General features: G+C 37.3%; 1 protein-coding gene across 1 annotated transcript in view; it reads right to left on the bottom strand.

The window, feature by feature from the left end:
- The window catches only part of IQCM (IQ motif containing M), a 195,188-nt gene that overhangs the window by 24,245 nt on the left and 153,691 nt on the right, over window positions 1-17,252 (bottom strand). Inside the window, exon 9 of the mRNA XM_073230501.1 lies at window positions 3,130-3,346. Within this exon, the coding sequence (XP_073086602.1) occupies window positions 3,130-3,346 (217 nt within the window). The remainder of the gene's footprint in view (window positions 1-3,129; window positions 3,347-17,252) is intronic.

Here is a 17,252-nt window from a genome sequence, read left to right as displayed (position 1 = left end):
TAAAAAATAAAACTACCATACAATCTAGCAGCTCCACTTCGAGGTATTTATATGAATAAAATGAAAAAACTAATTTGAAAAGACATACATATATGTTCATCACATCATTATTTACATTATTTTATGAGAGCATTATTACATAGCCAAGATATGGAAGCCATCTAAACATCCATGAATAGATAAATGGATGTGCATGCACACATGCACACACAAACACACCCACACAATGGAAAACTACTTGACCATAAAAAAGAATGACATCTGGCCACTTGCAACACATGATGGAATTACGCTAAATGAAATAAGTCAGAGAGAGACAAATACTGTATGATTTAACTTAAATGTGTGGTTTCCAAAGAGCTAAACAAATATACCAACAAAAACAAACAAAAATCACAGATACAGAGGACAGAATAGTAAAGCAGAATGGAGGGTAGGTGGGGAGTGAGTAAATAGGGCAGAGGGGGTTAAGAAGTACAAACTTTCAATTATAAAATAAATAAGTCTTGGGGATGTAATGTGTAACATCATGACTGTAGTTAATACTATTATACTTGGAAGTTGCCAATAGAATAAATCCTGAAAGTTAACTTTGTATGGTGATGGATATTAACTAGATTTGCTGTTGATCATTTTGCAATTTATACAAATATTGAATCATGTTGTACACCAGAAACCAACATAATACTATATGTCTATTACTGATAGATAGATAGATAGATAGATAGATAGATAGATAGATAGATAGATAGATAGATAGATAGATGATAGATAGATAGATAGATAGATAGATAGATAGATAGATAGATAGATAGATAGACAGACAGATAGATGGATACATAGATAGATGTACAGGAAGGGAAGATCTTTATGGAGAAAGAAAATGAGTTCATTTAAGGCTATGTGGGTTTGATTTAACTATGTACCTTTCAAGTGGGGAATTTAATGCCTGAATCTGGAGTGAGAGACATAGGTCAGGATAGGATTTTAGATTAGATTATGGAGCAATGAGCCATAAGTAGTTCAAGTAGCTGATATGGTATGTAGAAGCATAGGTGTTAGAGTCAGTGGGACATGGGTTTGAATTCTCACTCTGTCACTTAACAGCACTGTGACTGAGCAAATGCTTTAATTTCCCTGGTCTTCAGTTTCTTCACCTATAAAATAGATGTAGCAGCTACCTCATAGAATTATTGAAAGATTAATTACATGGGATGTTTACTTTTTGTCAGTTTTCCATGCATTATCATATTTAATCAACAGAGCTACATGTGTGTTTCATACAAATATTAATACATGTATAAATATACACACAGAGATAGGCAGATAGATTGCCTTATAACATTATCAGTGTGTTCTCAGAGAAATGTATTTAGGGTGCCCACTACAAGGCCATTCAAGGAGCCTCCTCAAGCAGAAGAGTCAGGAATTAAGAGTGGGCACTCCTGATCTATTCTTCTGTTTGTAGTTGGTTTCCCACATTCCTTAACACTAAATTCATTAAAACTCCAAATTCTATAAAACTTAAGCCCTCAAGGTGAGGACATTGTTGGATTCTCTTAGATATTTGTTTGCCATTCACTCAGGTCCTTCTCCATTTCTCCAGCCAAAACAGGTCTTCAGATTTATTTTTAAAGTCAAGATTGATATTTCTAAAAGTTGCTTAGACATGCGTGTGTGGCTCTTTTAAGCTGGACATTTATGCTCTGCTAAAGTACCCAGGACTATGGGAAATTGAGGGAAATTCCTTTAAACAGATAGCAAAGGAAATGCAAAATTAGTGAAAAGATAATTTCAGTCCTCACCTTAGAGTAATAGTCCCAGAGCTATTGGGTTAAGAATAAGCCAAGCCCATCAAAACAAAAAAGGCAACTTACTGTATGGGAGAATATACTTGCAAATGATATAGCTAATAAGGGGTCAATATCCAAACTATATATGTAAAGAACTCATACAACCCAATACCATAAACACAAGTAATCCAATTAAAAAATGCACAGAAGACTCAAATAGACATTTTTCCAAAGAAGATACACAGATGGCAAACAAACACATGAAAATGATGCTAATCATCAAGGAAATGCAAATCAAAACCATAATGAGGTATTACCTCAAACCAGTCAGAATGGCTACTCCCCAAAAGACATGACACATAGCAAGTGTTGGTGAGGCTGTGGAGAAAAGGGGGCCCTCCTACTGTTAGTGGGAATGTAAACTGGTCTAGCCACTGTGGAAAACAATATGGAGGTGCCTCAAAAAACTAAAAATAGAAATACCATTCAACCCAGCAATCCACTTCTAGTAATTTACCCAAAGAAAATAAAATCACTAATTAGAAAAGATATATGCACAGCTATATTTATTGCAGCATTATTTACAAGAGAAAAGATATGGAAACCACCCAAGTACCCATCAATAGATGAATGGATAAAGAAGTACATATATACAATGGAATATTACTGAGCCTTAAAAAAGGAAAAGATCCTGCCATTTTTTGACAATATGGATGGACACAGAGGATATTACACCAAGTGAAATAAGCCAGACAGAGAAAGACAAATACTGTATTATTTCACTTATTTTGGGGATCTAAAAAGCAAAACAAACAGCAAAGAAATAGTCCCATAAATATGGACCAGACTATGTTTACTGGGAGTTGGGGTGGTTTGGGTGAAATAGATGAAGGGGATAAAGAAGTACGCACTGCAATTTGCAAATAAGTTAGGTGTAGAATGGAAGAACAACATACAGAATATAATCAATAATATTATAATATCTTGACATATAATAGTGTAATGACACTTATTGTAGCAGCATCTAGTGATACATGTAATTACTGAGTCACTGTGTTGTACATCTGAAACCAGTATAATATGTACATCAACTTTATTCCAATTAATAAAAAGAAAAAGCCAAGCCATTTGTCCTGCGTCTCCAGCTCAACAAAATCTAAAGCTGTCAACAGAGTAGACAATTCATAACATTTTCTAACTCTAAAGAATGTTTATTAAAGTATAAACAAAGTTCAATCAAAATTTATTTAGAAAAATCATAGATATACCCACCAGGTGATTATTCAAAATTCTACCTCATAAATCTACATAAGAAAACTTTTAATATATGCTTTACCTTGGTCATTACTCTTTGGAATCTTTTGCGTTCAAGCCAGCCTCTGATATATGCCTGCATGACAGTGATCATTTTAACTGTTTTTTTGGTGATTTTATGTTTTTTCCTTTCCTGGAACACTTGGAAGATTTCTTTGTGTGGTCCAGTTCTTCTAATTTTATTGTCAATGTTAGCACTTTTATTTTGCACATTTATGTTAGCACAAACAGATTTCGTCCTAAAAATAAAATTTAAAAAATTTATTATAATTAATAAGAACAATAAACACTCCTGCAAAACCTCAAATTCATTTCAGTGACAAACATATTGAAATAGGAAGAGTATTATAATTTGTACATAGAACTCATGTGCATCACCTGAATACGTCAATAGGGTGGCTATGGCAGAATCAATGTAATGTATAAAATTGACCTTCTTATGAAAACCCAAAAGAGAGTGAATTTGTCATAGCCTAACCACAAGTATTCAAAAGAGAGAGATAGTATCTAAGGAACAAAATATTTTCATATAACAGAGCAAGTTAGTCAAGATAATTTCCTATCCCAAAAGCTATTTTAAACTAAAGAGGACTTCAGACTTATTTGGCACTTGATACTCTGCTTCTCAAACAACACCTGAAAAGTAATTTTCATTTCTGTATGTTCTCAACTGAGAGTCAGGATAGTGTACTGGTAAGGTCACAGACTACAGAACCACAGAAGCAAGCGATCGTAATGGAGACAGCGACCAGCCCTGCAGCGTGGATATGGATGGTCTTTGCAGGGATGATAAACATGGAAGAACCCTGCAGACTTTCTACCATGAACAGACTGTCTATAACCTTGATCTTTTGTCTGCTTTTGTCCTTTATATAGGGTAGTCTTTTTTTTTTTTCAGTCTTGCAATGACCAAAGTCTAGTTTCCTTAAAACTTCTAGCATACAAAAGTCCTTTCTTTCTTCTTAATTACTTTTATTTCTGCATCTTTTTCATGGTTGAAGTTGCAATGAGATGCCCAGGTCAATTCACACACCAGAATTGAACATTCCCCTAAAAATTTCACTGTATACATACTTTGAATCCCAGGCCCAAACTTTTTAATTCTCAAAGTGAATACCAGCAACTTCTGTTTCTGCGTTTTTTTTTCTCTGAGTCTATTTTGATGTCTGCATTATGCTGGTTCTTGAAGGGTCCTCTTCTGGTTTGTACACAGCCATTATTTCTCTTCCCTTAGTGACTGAAGCATTGGGAGTCTGATTTTGATAATTTGACCCAGCCATCTAGTCTCTGTTGGGTGGTAGAGGACATAGAATCCCAGTTCTTTTTTATCTGTCTTTCTGTTAGTCTTGAAGCTTGTGGTATATCTTCTTATATCTATATTGTATGTCATTTGAACACCAGTACAGCTAAAATCATTCAGGAGATAATTTAGAGCATACTAGAAAGGAGATAACTCCAGATTAAGAGAATTCATAACAAGTATTCTTTGGAGATCTTTTTTCACTCCCTGACCTTCCTACTCCCAACTGACAAGTGACAAGTGAAATGAGGTGAGCACAGAAAACTGTCCCATATTTGCTTCTGATTTACATAGCTAAAGATGTAGAACTAAAGGTGTTATTTCTCTTTGTGATTGTGTGTATAAATGAAATTTCCTTCCAAATGAAATGACAGGAAGTCAGCCTTATACAAGGCTCTTGAAACTGTAGCTCTTTTGTATCTGTGGCTGGTTCTTCCTCTCATTCTCTCTCTTGCGAAAACTTTTTTGGGTTAATTTAATGAACCAAAAATATATCATTTTGTGCTGTGGAGAAATATCTTATTAAATAGACAAAGCTACCATTAAAGTCAAGGAAAATGAAGCATGTTTCTCTGTTTAAATTAAGACTGATTTTGAATAGTTTAGAAAAGGGGGAGCTCTGCCTTCTCAGAGGCTTTGTGCTTGGTTAATGTAATAATTTTTATGAAAGGGACTTGGTATATGAGATAAACTGGGAGTACAGATGAAATGGAAATTACTTGTGGTCTGCCTAGAGTTTCAAGACCTATTGTGAAATCTGAGTGCCTGATTTTTTCTTTCTCTCAGAAGAAATAAGAGAAGTGTTACAGAAATCCCCAAATGAGCCAAGTTTACATACATAGTTCAAAAACATTCTAATAACAAAGTATAAATAAGTTTTAAAGTGATATGTGTGATTGATTGTAAGGTGATATGTGCGTTGAAGCGCCAGCAGCGGTTACTAGAGCACTGCTCGTCTCCTTAATTGCCTTGAATATCACAGAGTTCTTAGTCACCTACTGAAAAGTGTGTGTGTGTGTGTGTGTGTGTGTGTGTGTGTGTGTGTGTGTGTGTGTGTGTGAGACAGAGAAAAAAAAAGGAATGAAATTAGTTATTTTAGGTAAAAGCTATAAAAGCTATAGTTGGTATGAGTTTTTGCAACTATAGTAAGTAAAAGATAAATTTAGGTCAATTTTAATGAGCTTAATCATGAACTACAGAAATGCTTGTAAATCCTAGACTATAAAACGTACATAGGTAGTATACAAAAAGAGTTAGATTATAATTTGATTTACATGTTGACAAGCTGATTTTGAATACACAGTCTGCTCTTAATTTGACAGAGTAAAGTTTATTCAGTGCCTTCAAATATAGTTTGCCTCAAAAACAAAAGTTCCTTATATCACAAGAATATTCCTTTTACCATGATTATGAATCTTTTTTGCTTCTTTGTGATTTCCTTGCAAAATCTGATATTCCTAATATTTAACATTACTTGAAGGTGCATTGCTTTTTTTTTACTCTAAGTCACCTATGACCTTTGCTATACATGTCTCCTCTGACAATTCTTTCCAATATTGTTCTTCCTAAATTCAAGCCCCAAATTTAAAAACAAACTGTTACGATGTCTTTTTAACCTATCTTTTGGATATCCCAGATGTCTACAAGACCATACCAAAGATTTTCTTCTTTACTATATACGGAGGGATGCTAGAAATCATAAGGTATGTTTGGCACAGCTGTTGGAAAAATGAGCCAAAGATGCCCTTGTATATTGGCCTCCATGTTGTTTACTTTTCTAAGACCATTAGCTTCAAAGCCTACTGGCTCCAAACCCAAAATTCTTAGACATCCAATTGTTTTAAATATGGCCCAAATAAGCATATTTTTAGCCATTTAGAGACTGCTTTGCATATCCCACAAAACTGCAAACTGCTAGCCGTAGATAAGCCAACTCTGGAGCTACAGGAGACCCCAAGCCACTCCTGCTCTTCAAAGCTGCCAGCCCCACAGACGCCCACCTTGCTGCTGGGTGGTGACACCTGGCCACGTAACGCTCGCCCTGACTCCCCTCTCCCACGGGAGTTACCCTACCCTCTTCTCCTTCTAGGCAGTGGCTCTATGTCCTGGCCTCCGAAGGTCTTCTCCTGTGAGGGACTCTCGTGCAGAGCTGTCCCAGTGATGCCCAAATAAAGCCTGTTATGAGTGAGCTATTGCCATCTTGTGGCCATGTCTCCTCCTTGATCAGCCCCAAGATGCTTGAACTCATTACAGTGGTCCATAGTTTTACATAACTCAGCACTATATTGAGAACTGTCCTATTTATCAAAGTCCAAATTATGAAAAGGTGTGCCTAACTGAATAAACATACAGCCTCCATAAGTTAAATATATAATGCCTAAAATATTAATATAAATATATTTTAATATAAATGTATTCAAAGGATCCTGTGGTAAACTGATTACGCTGATGGCCAATGCCACCATATAAGCCTATCTTCACAATGTGATTTTACAGTTCCACTCATCAAGAGGTGGAATCTTTCTACCCACCTACGAATTTAGGTTGGCCTTGTGAACTGTTTTGGCCAAGAGCCTCCCATGGAAGTGATGCTGTGCCCGTTGTCAGTATTTGCCCTAAGAGGTCTTCCTCACACTTGCCCAAAGCCCCTAATATTCATGTCCCCAGCAGGTCCATTCTAAGAACCCTGTGTCTTTACCAGAACAAGCTAGAAAGCCTCTAAAGGTGAGAGACCTGTATGGAAAAGAGACAAGTTACACACATTTGAATGAGTCTGGTGCTATCAGCTAGTCTGGACCAGCATCTGAATTACCTCATGAAAAACAAAAGTTGTTTTAAGCCACTCAGGTTAGTGATGTTATTACAGCAAAAGATAACCGATACGCATACTCATGTTTATACTCAAAAGCAAATACAGTAACTGCCAAATTGATATTTTTTATATTATATTTCAGAAGTAAATTATTTCTGTCAAGTAGTGACACTTGTGGTGAACACCTTATGGGATAAATTTTTTAAAGACTTGGTTTGTCAATGTCCTTACTATGAATTATTTCAAGGTAATCAATGACTACATACTTATGGGATGAATATGGATGTTCTTATCAGGGACTCTGTTCCTCTCCACTCTGATATTGTTGGTTATCATAGAAAACGTATATGAAATATATATCATGCCATTCAGTTATGTCCCCTACAGGTAGCGTCTGCCTTTCTTCACACTTGCTAAAAGCCCCTAAGACAAGTTATAATTCATAAATTGTATCTTCTGAAAGAAACATCCAAAGAATGATAGCTTCATGAGGAATGCATTTTTTAACAATTTATAGTAGAAGAAAAAGACTTAGAAGTACAGGTTTCTCAATTTAAACTGATATCATAACCATGAACCTGCTGTGACTCTTTTCATACAACTTTATGTGGTAGTCTGCTTACTCCAAGACCAGCAGAACAAAAATTAATTATCTAGGATTGAATAAATGGATTAAGTTATGATTAACATTTACTTTTAATAAAAAATATGAGAAAACTCCCTTTCTTGGTGAAGATCTACTTATAGATTTTAACTTATTTGGCTTTAGTTTTACAAACTGGAATGAAACATCCTAATGGCATGTAAATGGTTCCAACTAACCCCTCAGAACTCAAGAAAAAGAATCCTAGTGAAAATGTTAATATAGATCATAAGTTGTGAAATCATCAGAATTAATGATTCTATAGAAATTAAGACCACATATTATTTTATCTGCAAAACAATGTAGCACAAACAGTTAAATAAAAAGATATGCTGGTTGAGTTCATTATATGAGTATTTATAAAGTTTTAGTAAGAATCACCATTTTTAAATGTTTTTGAGACTATTTTTCATCAGTGAAAATAAACCTCCAGTAAAGATATTAGACCGACTGCTTGCAAAGCAAGTATGAAATTCAAAAAACAAAAGTAGTAAAATGAACTATACACAAAATTAGTCAAGGGATACACAAAAAATGTATATTATGACATCTTAAAGTATAGAGGAGAAAGAAGAATAAAAAAGTAGAACTTGTAGAATGTGTTCAAAATCAATTAACCATCAACTTAACATAGGCTGATATATATTTAGGAAACTATATATGAACCTTTATGGCAACCACAAACCTAAAGCCTATAAATACAGATACAAGACTCACCACTTTTTCTACAATCTAGTTTGTATTCATTTTCCACAGTAAAGATACCATATTTCAAGGCCAGTTATACACCTAGATGTGGTGATTCCTATTAAGAAACATGGGCTCACTTGTTAAGTGAATATCACAGCCGCTAAGTCCTAGATAACCAGCTTCATATCTCCTTTATTGCTTAAGGAATTTCCACCAGATAGAATGTCACTTTCTGACAAACAAGGAGTGCAGGCACACCTCATTTGTTTTGTTTGGCTTTCTTGTGGGTTTTTACAAATTGAGGGTTTGTGGCACCTATGCTTCAAGTGAGTCTATCGACACCATTTGCCAATGGCATTTGCTCATTTCATGTCTCTGCATCACATTTTCATGATTCTCACAATATTTCAAACTTTTTTCTTTGTTATTCTATGTGTTATAGTGATCTGTGATCAGAGATGTTTGATGTAACTACGGTAATTGTTTTGGGCTGCCACAAATCATAGCCATATAAGACTACAAACTTAATGGATACATGATGTGTATGCTCTGATTGCTCCACTGACCCACCATTCCGCCATCTCTCTCCCTCCCTCTCTGCCAGCCTCGCTATTTTCTGAGACACAACAATATTGAAATTAGGCCAGTCAGTAATCCTACAGGGGCCTCTCACTGTTTAAGTGACAGCAAGAGTCACACATCTCTAGAAATGATTAAGCTTAGTGAGGAAGCATGTCCAAAGCCAAGATAATCTAAAAGCTTGGCCTCTTGCTTCAGTTAGCCAAGTTGTGAATACAAAGAAAAAGTTCTTGGAGGTCATTTAAAAAGCTACTCCAGTGAACAAATGAATGATAAGAAAGCAAAACAGTATCATTGCTGATATGGAGAAAGTTTTTCTGGTCTGTATAGAGCAATCCAGTCACAACATTCCCATAAACCAAAGCTTAATCCAGAGCAAGGCCCTAACTAACTCTCTTCAATTCTATGAAGGCTGAGAGAAGTGAGGAAGATGCAGAAGAGAAGCCAGAAGCTAGCAGAGGTTGGTTCAGGAAGTTAACCGAAAGAAGATATCTCCATAAAATAAAAGTGCAAGGTGCTGATGTAGAAGCTGCATCAAGTTATCTAGAAGATCTAGCTAAGATAATGACTTCCTAAACGACACATTTTCAATGTCAACAAAACAGTCTTCTGTTGAAAGACCGTGCCATCTAGAACTTTCATCACTGAAGAGGACAAGTCAATGCCTGGATTCAAAGCTTCAAAAGATAGGCTGGCTCTTTTGTTAGGGGCTAACGCAGCTGGTAATTTTAAGTTGAAGTCAATGGTCATTTACCACTCCAAAGATCCTAGGGCACTTCAGAATTAGAGAATCAATAGGAACTATCTTTCAAGTAGAGGATTTTTACTCTCCACCTATAATTTTAAATTTGTCTTCCTTCACAATGTCTTAACACATTCTGATATGGAAAGAATTATAATTTTTACATACTTTTAGTCACTAAAGAGTCTCTTTAAAACTCTTTTAGAGAGTATGAAGATAAAAATGTGAGTCATTAGAGGCTAGATATAAAACCAGGTTTCATTAGAGACCACCTCCACTGTCTCACACCACCTCCTACTAAAGTCACCCTAAGAAAGGTTGAGAGAAAGACTGGGGCCGAATAGCTGAATTTGACTTTTTTCACTTGAAGTCTGACAAATCTATGATCAAAGTATCAAATCAAATAGTGTTCAGTGAGAGGAGAAATCATTAGCAAGATTACATGTGAGAAAAGATACAATAAGTTAATTAGTAAGTTAATCATGTCTGAACATTTAGACTGAGCTTGGCAAACATTTGAACAGGGAATTTCCTTTCAGCTGCTAATGCTTATATGATAATATATATTAAACACTAAATCAGTTTTAGAGTTTGGTTCAGATATTGCTACTAATTAGTTTTGGCTGATACTGAAGTATTTTGTATGCTCCATTTATAAAAGCATGGTTTGCCCATCTGTTCATAGGTGGAAAGTGATTAAAGGATACTTATTTTGGCTGTTGTAAAAGCCAAATACTTTTTAAGCTGCAAATATGTGACAAAACCAGTTCAGGTTGCCAAGTTCAGAAATACATTAACAGAGATTTGTGATGCCTCCCTCCCCCAATTCCTCTTCCAACCTGCATTATCAAAACATAAATATCACTGCTTTCCTGATTAGGCTAGCATGCCTGCTTGGTCCAAATGCTTAGCAATTTAGTTATAATTTACACAATCTACCCTGATTTGGATCCTCTGCTCCCAAGCTGTGTTGAGGGCTTTTGTTTCCTGTATCTGCAGCCTTGAAGTAGGAACACGTGATGCCCTCGTGCTTTGAATGCCAGATTTGAGAGCAACTTGGTTAACAAGTAAAACAAGTTTGTGGCCTACTCGAGTCCCCTGTGAGGCCTGTTCAGTTTGAAAACAGTGCGTTAAATTCCACATGGGTGATACAGATTTTAAAAACAGGGATGTAATACATTTCCATGAATATTATTGTCTTGATACTGTTTAGGTCTCCATTTCCAAATCTTCCCAAGGGGTTAGTACTTCAGGCTAGCAAAACCTGTCCATTTCACAAATCAGACCTGGGTTTCTGGGGCTTTTTAAAATAAGATGCAATCAACCTCAAGTAGCAGATACATCACTTTAAGTCAGGTAAAATTTTTAAATAGTTTAAGTATCTGAATGAGATGTTTTCTATTCTTTCTATACTCCTTTTTGTATCCTGATCATTCCTCACAGCACTAGCCTACCCTGATCCAAAAAAAAAAAAAAAAAATCAAGTGCCCTCTTATTTCTGGGTTGTTCCCAGTTCCACAGCAATCTAAACAACATCAAACTAAAAGGCAGAGGCAAAAAGGCTATTCAAAGCTTCTGAGGGTACGTGCCTCAAGCAGCTCACTACCCTAAGCGCTCTAACTAGTATCTACCCGGAAACTCAGTTACGGGCTGGGAAGATTTCTTCTCCCTGCCCCCACACCTGATGTTCCTCCAAATTAAATTCTCCCAGCCCGTTATGTCGTATTTATGGAAAGATGGGTTTTGCTGTTACTCCTGCTGCTTGGTTTCAATTTTCCAAGAGTTTTCCCTCAAAACAAGATAGAGTTTTTAAATTCCAAATCAGTTCAAAAACAATTATTCTTTCCCTCACATATAAACATTTTGAAGGAACATCATTCATTATAAATTAAACTGAAATTATCACTTCTACATAATAAAAAAATCAAAAGCAGAAAGGAAATAGCTTTTGTTCAAATCTAATTTATTCTGACTTTATGGGTCATGGTAATATATGATGCACTTTCAGGGAAATCTCTTTAATACAAACATTTAAAATTCTTTTCTACTGTACCTACACGTTTTATCTGTGAGACACCGAAATAAAAAATTACCCTTGAAGATGCCTGAAATGAAAAGGGTGTTAATGTCAGATCTGTCATGGGAGCTGATATTTCTGAGGCACACCAACCAGAGTTGTCAATTTTTCAGAAACTTATCTATGGAATAGGGAACACAATGAATTGCCTGCTCTTCCTCCCAATGCAGTAATTTATTCCTCCTGGGGTAGCCCTCTGCTTCCAATCCAAACTCTAGTCAGTCATGGAGGAGAGTTGGCTACCCACTGGCACCTGTCCCTGTCTTCTCTATTCAGTAAGGGCAGACAATGAGAACTGGTGCCTATTCACAGATTCCTCGTCCCTAGAATAAGGCTTCAGAGAGTTAAATAAGTTTCCACAATAATTCAGGTGATTCTAAAAAACAATTTCTCATGTCACAGCCAATATTTTATTCCCAACCACATACATGTTTTTAGAGACTTCATTTCTAGGAGTTAGGAAAACCCTCAACTAGGGACATGCAGGGTGATTGTCAAAGAGCAAAGTCTATTAGAAAAGCAGGAAATGTGGACAGCCTTCACAGCAACTTGGAATAGAGTTAGAATGGACTTTATATACCCCCTCTCTCTATGTTTCCACCTCCTTACTCTCCTGTATGAGTTATTCCATGAAAAACTAATTGAAAATCTGATTTTCCCTGCATGAGATATTCATTTATCCTCATTTTACTTGTGGGCAGGATTATTGTGATTTAGAAATGAGAATTAATGTGTGTCTTCCTCCCATGATTCTGCCTGCTGCGCCTCAGACATTACCTTATCATTACATGTGGAAATCACACCTACACGAGGCCTTCCCATGGAATCAGGCCCAGTTCTTTTTCCCAGTTGCTGATACCCTGTGGTCAGGGATTTTTCCTCACTCACTGCTGTATCCTTCAGCAGACACTAGTGGGATTATGTCCACCTCATGCATATGAGAGAGGAAGTAAATACAATACCTTCTCTAAGTCCCAGCCATCTCCATCTCAGAGAAGAAAGCAAAAGCCCCACCCAGTCCAGCCTGTAGCCTAAGCCAATATGCTTTAACTCAGTTTTACCAAAGAGCTTAGCTATCAGTACTGGGTTACTTTGTGTCCTCTCTGGCCTGCCTATCACTGCAGTGTTTTTTCTCTCCAATCAGATAAGAATGGGAAACCCAATGGTGCTGACATGCCGATCTTTGGCGACTCTCACCATCGCTGGACTCTGGACACATTCAGATCTCTAGACTGCCAACAGTGTACTGCCCAACCCTGCCCCTGCTTGAGTGCTCACTTTCTTGAGTGGAGCCTTTGCATGAAAGGATAAGTAGTAGAAAGAAGATACCATAAATTTGCAATTAACAACCAAGAAGAAGTTTCAAAAGTTTTGGCAAGTCAAAAGCAAAAGACTACTAGTTTCTACAAATTCAGAGTCAGGTAGACATTCTAAAGGCCAGGGAAGCTAGGGAAGATGGAGGATCAGCACCAAGGACATACCCACGACCATAGAACAGTATCAGGGAAAAGAAGTTGGTAATTAAGGAGGTTATGTGACCTACACTTAGCTGCCTTTATTCTCCCTTTACACCACTGAGAAACAATTCTGAGCAAGGTGGGCCTGCAAGACTGCAGTTGCAGCTAAATAACACTTGACTTGGGGCAAGTGTGTGAACTTAGAGATGGTAGCATAGCCCAGGAGCTCCAGTTCTCTGGTAACTGTTTTCCCAGATTTCTTCCTGTCACAAGACCATGGTGCTGGGGTACGGTCAAGGTGACTTACCAAAGCTCTATTAACTAGATAACCCTAGCAGAAAGCACCTAAGTCATCCAAGGAGTTGACGGAACCAGGAGTAGAGAGCAGTCTTAGACTTAGTCAAAGGACCAGCAGCATCAGCATCACCTGAAATTTATTGGAAATAAGGAATCTCAAGCTGTATTGATTCTACTTTGCACAGGAGAGCGACCACCAGACTAAAAGGGATAGAACAAATACTAACAAGAAAGGATCGATGTTCAAGGCAAGGAAATATCTCACAAACAAAACTGAAGCTCATCTTAATGAAATTTTCAGGCAAATAATTTTCCAGATTCATCTGTTGATCTGCTGTCTTTGAGAAACTGCAGAATGAATGTGATATGAGAATTCTGAAGAATAATGAATGTCTTCATTCTCAGAAAAGGAAGGGGCATAAATATTGCAAAATATGAGCCAGTACGTTTCGTATCAGATTCCATCAGTTATCAGCTATATGGTCTGTGAGGAATTTAAGTAGTAGTGGTGCCAAGAACCAGGATGTGTACAAAGACTATGTCATGCCATCCTGAATTCATTTCCTTTATCTTAATTTAACTTTATTATTATTTTTGTTTTCTTTTTACTAGATTGTTATACCTGGGAATGATTTATGATGCTTTTGAATTTCAGGAAGGCAATTTTCAAGGATCTCATAAAATCTTTGTAAACAAGGTAGAGAAATATGGGCTGGTCTTGAATGACAGAGTGGATAGTATTACTTACAGAGACAGGGAATATAGGAGAGAAGACTTGGGGAAGGGAATACATAATTACTTCAGTTTTGAAAGATGGTTAAGGAGTAGTCCAGTGAAAATGCCCAGGAAATAAAAGAAAGTTTGAAATGAGAGCTACAAATGTCTAGAAAGAGAAGAAAGTTCATTAAAAGAGAAAAGATCCAAAAACTCAATTCATGCATTGAATAAATAGTATTCATTTATTCACTAATTCATTCACTTGTTCATTCATTCATTTAGTGTTAATATGCTCTTCTAGCATTGGGATGCACTGATAAACAAAACAGAAAATTCCCTGTCTTCATTGAGCTTATATTCTAGAGAGAGAGACAGACAGTGATCACAGTAAACAAGTTAATTGTAGAGTATGTTAGAAGGCAATGTTTGCTATGATAAAAATAAAGCAGGGAAAGGCAGTTGAGGAGTGCTTGTGGGGGTGGAAGCTGCAGTTTAAAGAGTGTGTCATGGCAGGTGTGAGGTTATTGGAAAGCATGTGATCTAATTATCTGAGGTAAATATGACAAGGAGCTAAACCTAATTTCGAAATGTGACAGCTTTACTTGTAAACCTTTACAATTGGTTAATATATATGATTGTACAAATAATTCCTCTCAGAACTATGAGAATGGTTAGGTACCTTTCTTCCATTGTTGTAGTTACTACATTATTTCATAATTATCTTTGAGTCTACATCCCCTCTCTATTCTGAATTCCTTAAGAGCAACTATTTTCTTCGTATGCTTGGCAATATAACAGATAAAGGTAAGAAAAAATGAATGGAGAAAGAAAAGAAAGGAGGGGTGGATGGAGAACAGAATGAGGACACATTAGAATATCTGAGAAGGTCTCAGGATTTGGTTGGTTGGGGTTTTGTTTGCTTTTCAGGATTTAAATTAATGTGGTGCTGTTGCTCTTAAGAACTTGACCCCCAAAACTGACATAATGATGGGTTTCATGAACTCATCTGTAGTGTCTATGGTTTGGTCCCACTCTGCATTGTACTGATAAAATTACATCCAAAATACTGTTCTTTTCTTAGCATCATACTTTAAGGATAATTTGGTGTCTGGTAGGCCCCTGTTCCTTTTCTTTTGTGGAACTGCACTTCCCCCACTTCATTCATGTCATTCCTCCATGATTTGTTTAGGACTGGCAAGGCCAGCCATATTCCCATGAGGGGCGAGGGGAGTGGGGTGACAAAGAGACACAGAGAGAGAGATAAGAGATCCTTTGATAAGAGCAGGAAGTAAGCCAATTACAAAAGGCTGGAAGTCAGCCATTTTCCTTACCACACGGAGAATAAGTTTGTAGAAAGAGGTATTAAAGCCAAGCAGGGGCAAGCAGAGATTTAAAATGAATGAAAGGAGAGCACTTTTTTTTTTAAGATGTTACTTGAATCTGTTAAATCAGTTGAGCCTAAGATGTTAAACAGATACAGAGAACAGATGCCCACCATAATCTACACTCTTGGACTCTCCACTTATGTTAGCAAAAGATTTAAGTGCCAATTTGCTTAAACTAATTTGAATTAGCATTCTAATGAGGATGTTGTAAAGCATTTTATATATATATATGTGTATATATACATATATATATATATATATATATATATACACATATATAATCTACATGAACTATCTGAGGGGCTAAATCTAAAAAGAGAAAATTGGTAACTAGGGCAGCTGTAAGAACACAGAGTCAGAATCAGGACCAAGGGGTACCAGCTCAAGGAAGACAGGTACTGAGCTTCACACAGAGAACTATCTAAAACTCAGCACAATTCTTAGAATTAAATAGTATGCCACTTGAACAGAGACATTATGAATCCCTGGAATTTTTAAGTAGATGCTATGTAGGCACCACATTATAGAGGAGATTTAACCCTTTGAATTAGCAAATCTCTAAGGTTCCTTGAACTGTGAGATCCTATAATTTTCCAAAGATAAAACACATAAGTGGAAGTATCACTGGAGAAATACTAATTTATTTTCAAAAAATGTTTAGTCGAGTAGAGGTGGAGCCAAGATGGCGGCGTGAGTAGAGCAGTGGAAATCTCCTCCCAAAACCACATATATTTTGAAAATACAACAAAGACAACTCTTCGTAAAAGAGGGACCAGAAGACACAGGACAACAGCCAGACCACATTCACACCTGCGAGAACCCAGCACCTCACAAAGGGGATAAGATACAAGCCCCAGCCTGGCAGGACCCGAGCACCCCACACCCCAGCTCCAGGTGGGATGAGAGGAGTCAGAGCGGGGAGGGAGAGGGAGCCCAGGACTGCTGAAAACCCGGCCCTAGCCATCTGCACCAGAGCGCAGACACAGTGCATGCGTGGGGTTCTGGACAATAGGGAAACAGGTCAGTAAGACCTGTGAGCGGGTCCCTGCAGCCGGTGCACCCAGTACAAAGAAAAGTGAGTGCTTTTTGGAAGTCTTAAAGGGACAGGGAACCCAAACCGGACAGAAGTGTCCTGAGACATTTAGTCCAGCAGCAGGGAATCTGGGGAACTCTGGGCACTCTAACCCCCTGGGAAGCAGTGAGCATGGAGGCCCCTCACAGAGATAAATAGCCTCCCGGCCTTTCCCCTCCAATGCAGCTCCACCATATTTGAGTAGCAGCCCGAGGCAGGCCATGCCCACAGCAACAGTGGAGATAAACTCCATAGCAGCCAGGCAGGAAGCAGAAGCCCTGTCAGCACGCAGCTGCCCAGCACAAGCCACTAGAGGTCACTGTTCTCCCAGGAGAGGAAGGCCACAAACGAACAAGAAGGGAAGTTCTTCCAGC

The sequence above is a fragment of the Manis javanica genome, chromosome 3, assembly GCF_040802235.1.
Source record: "Manis javanica isolate MJ-LG chromosome 3, MJ_LKY, whole genome shotgun sequence".
Classification (NCBI taxonomy): domain Eukaryota; kingdom Metazoa; phylum Chordata; class Mammalia; order Pholidota; family Manidae; genus Manis; species Manis javanica.
The sequence above is the reverse complement of the archived record's forward strand: the minus strand, read 5'-3'. Positions and strand labels throughout refer to the sequence as shown.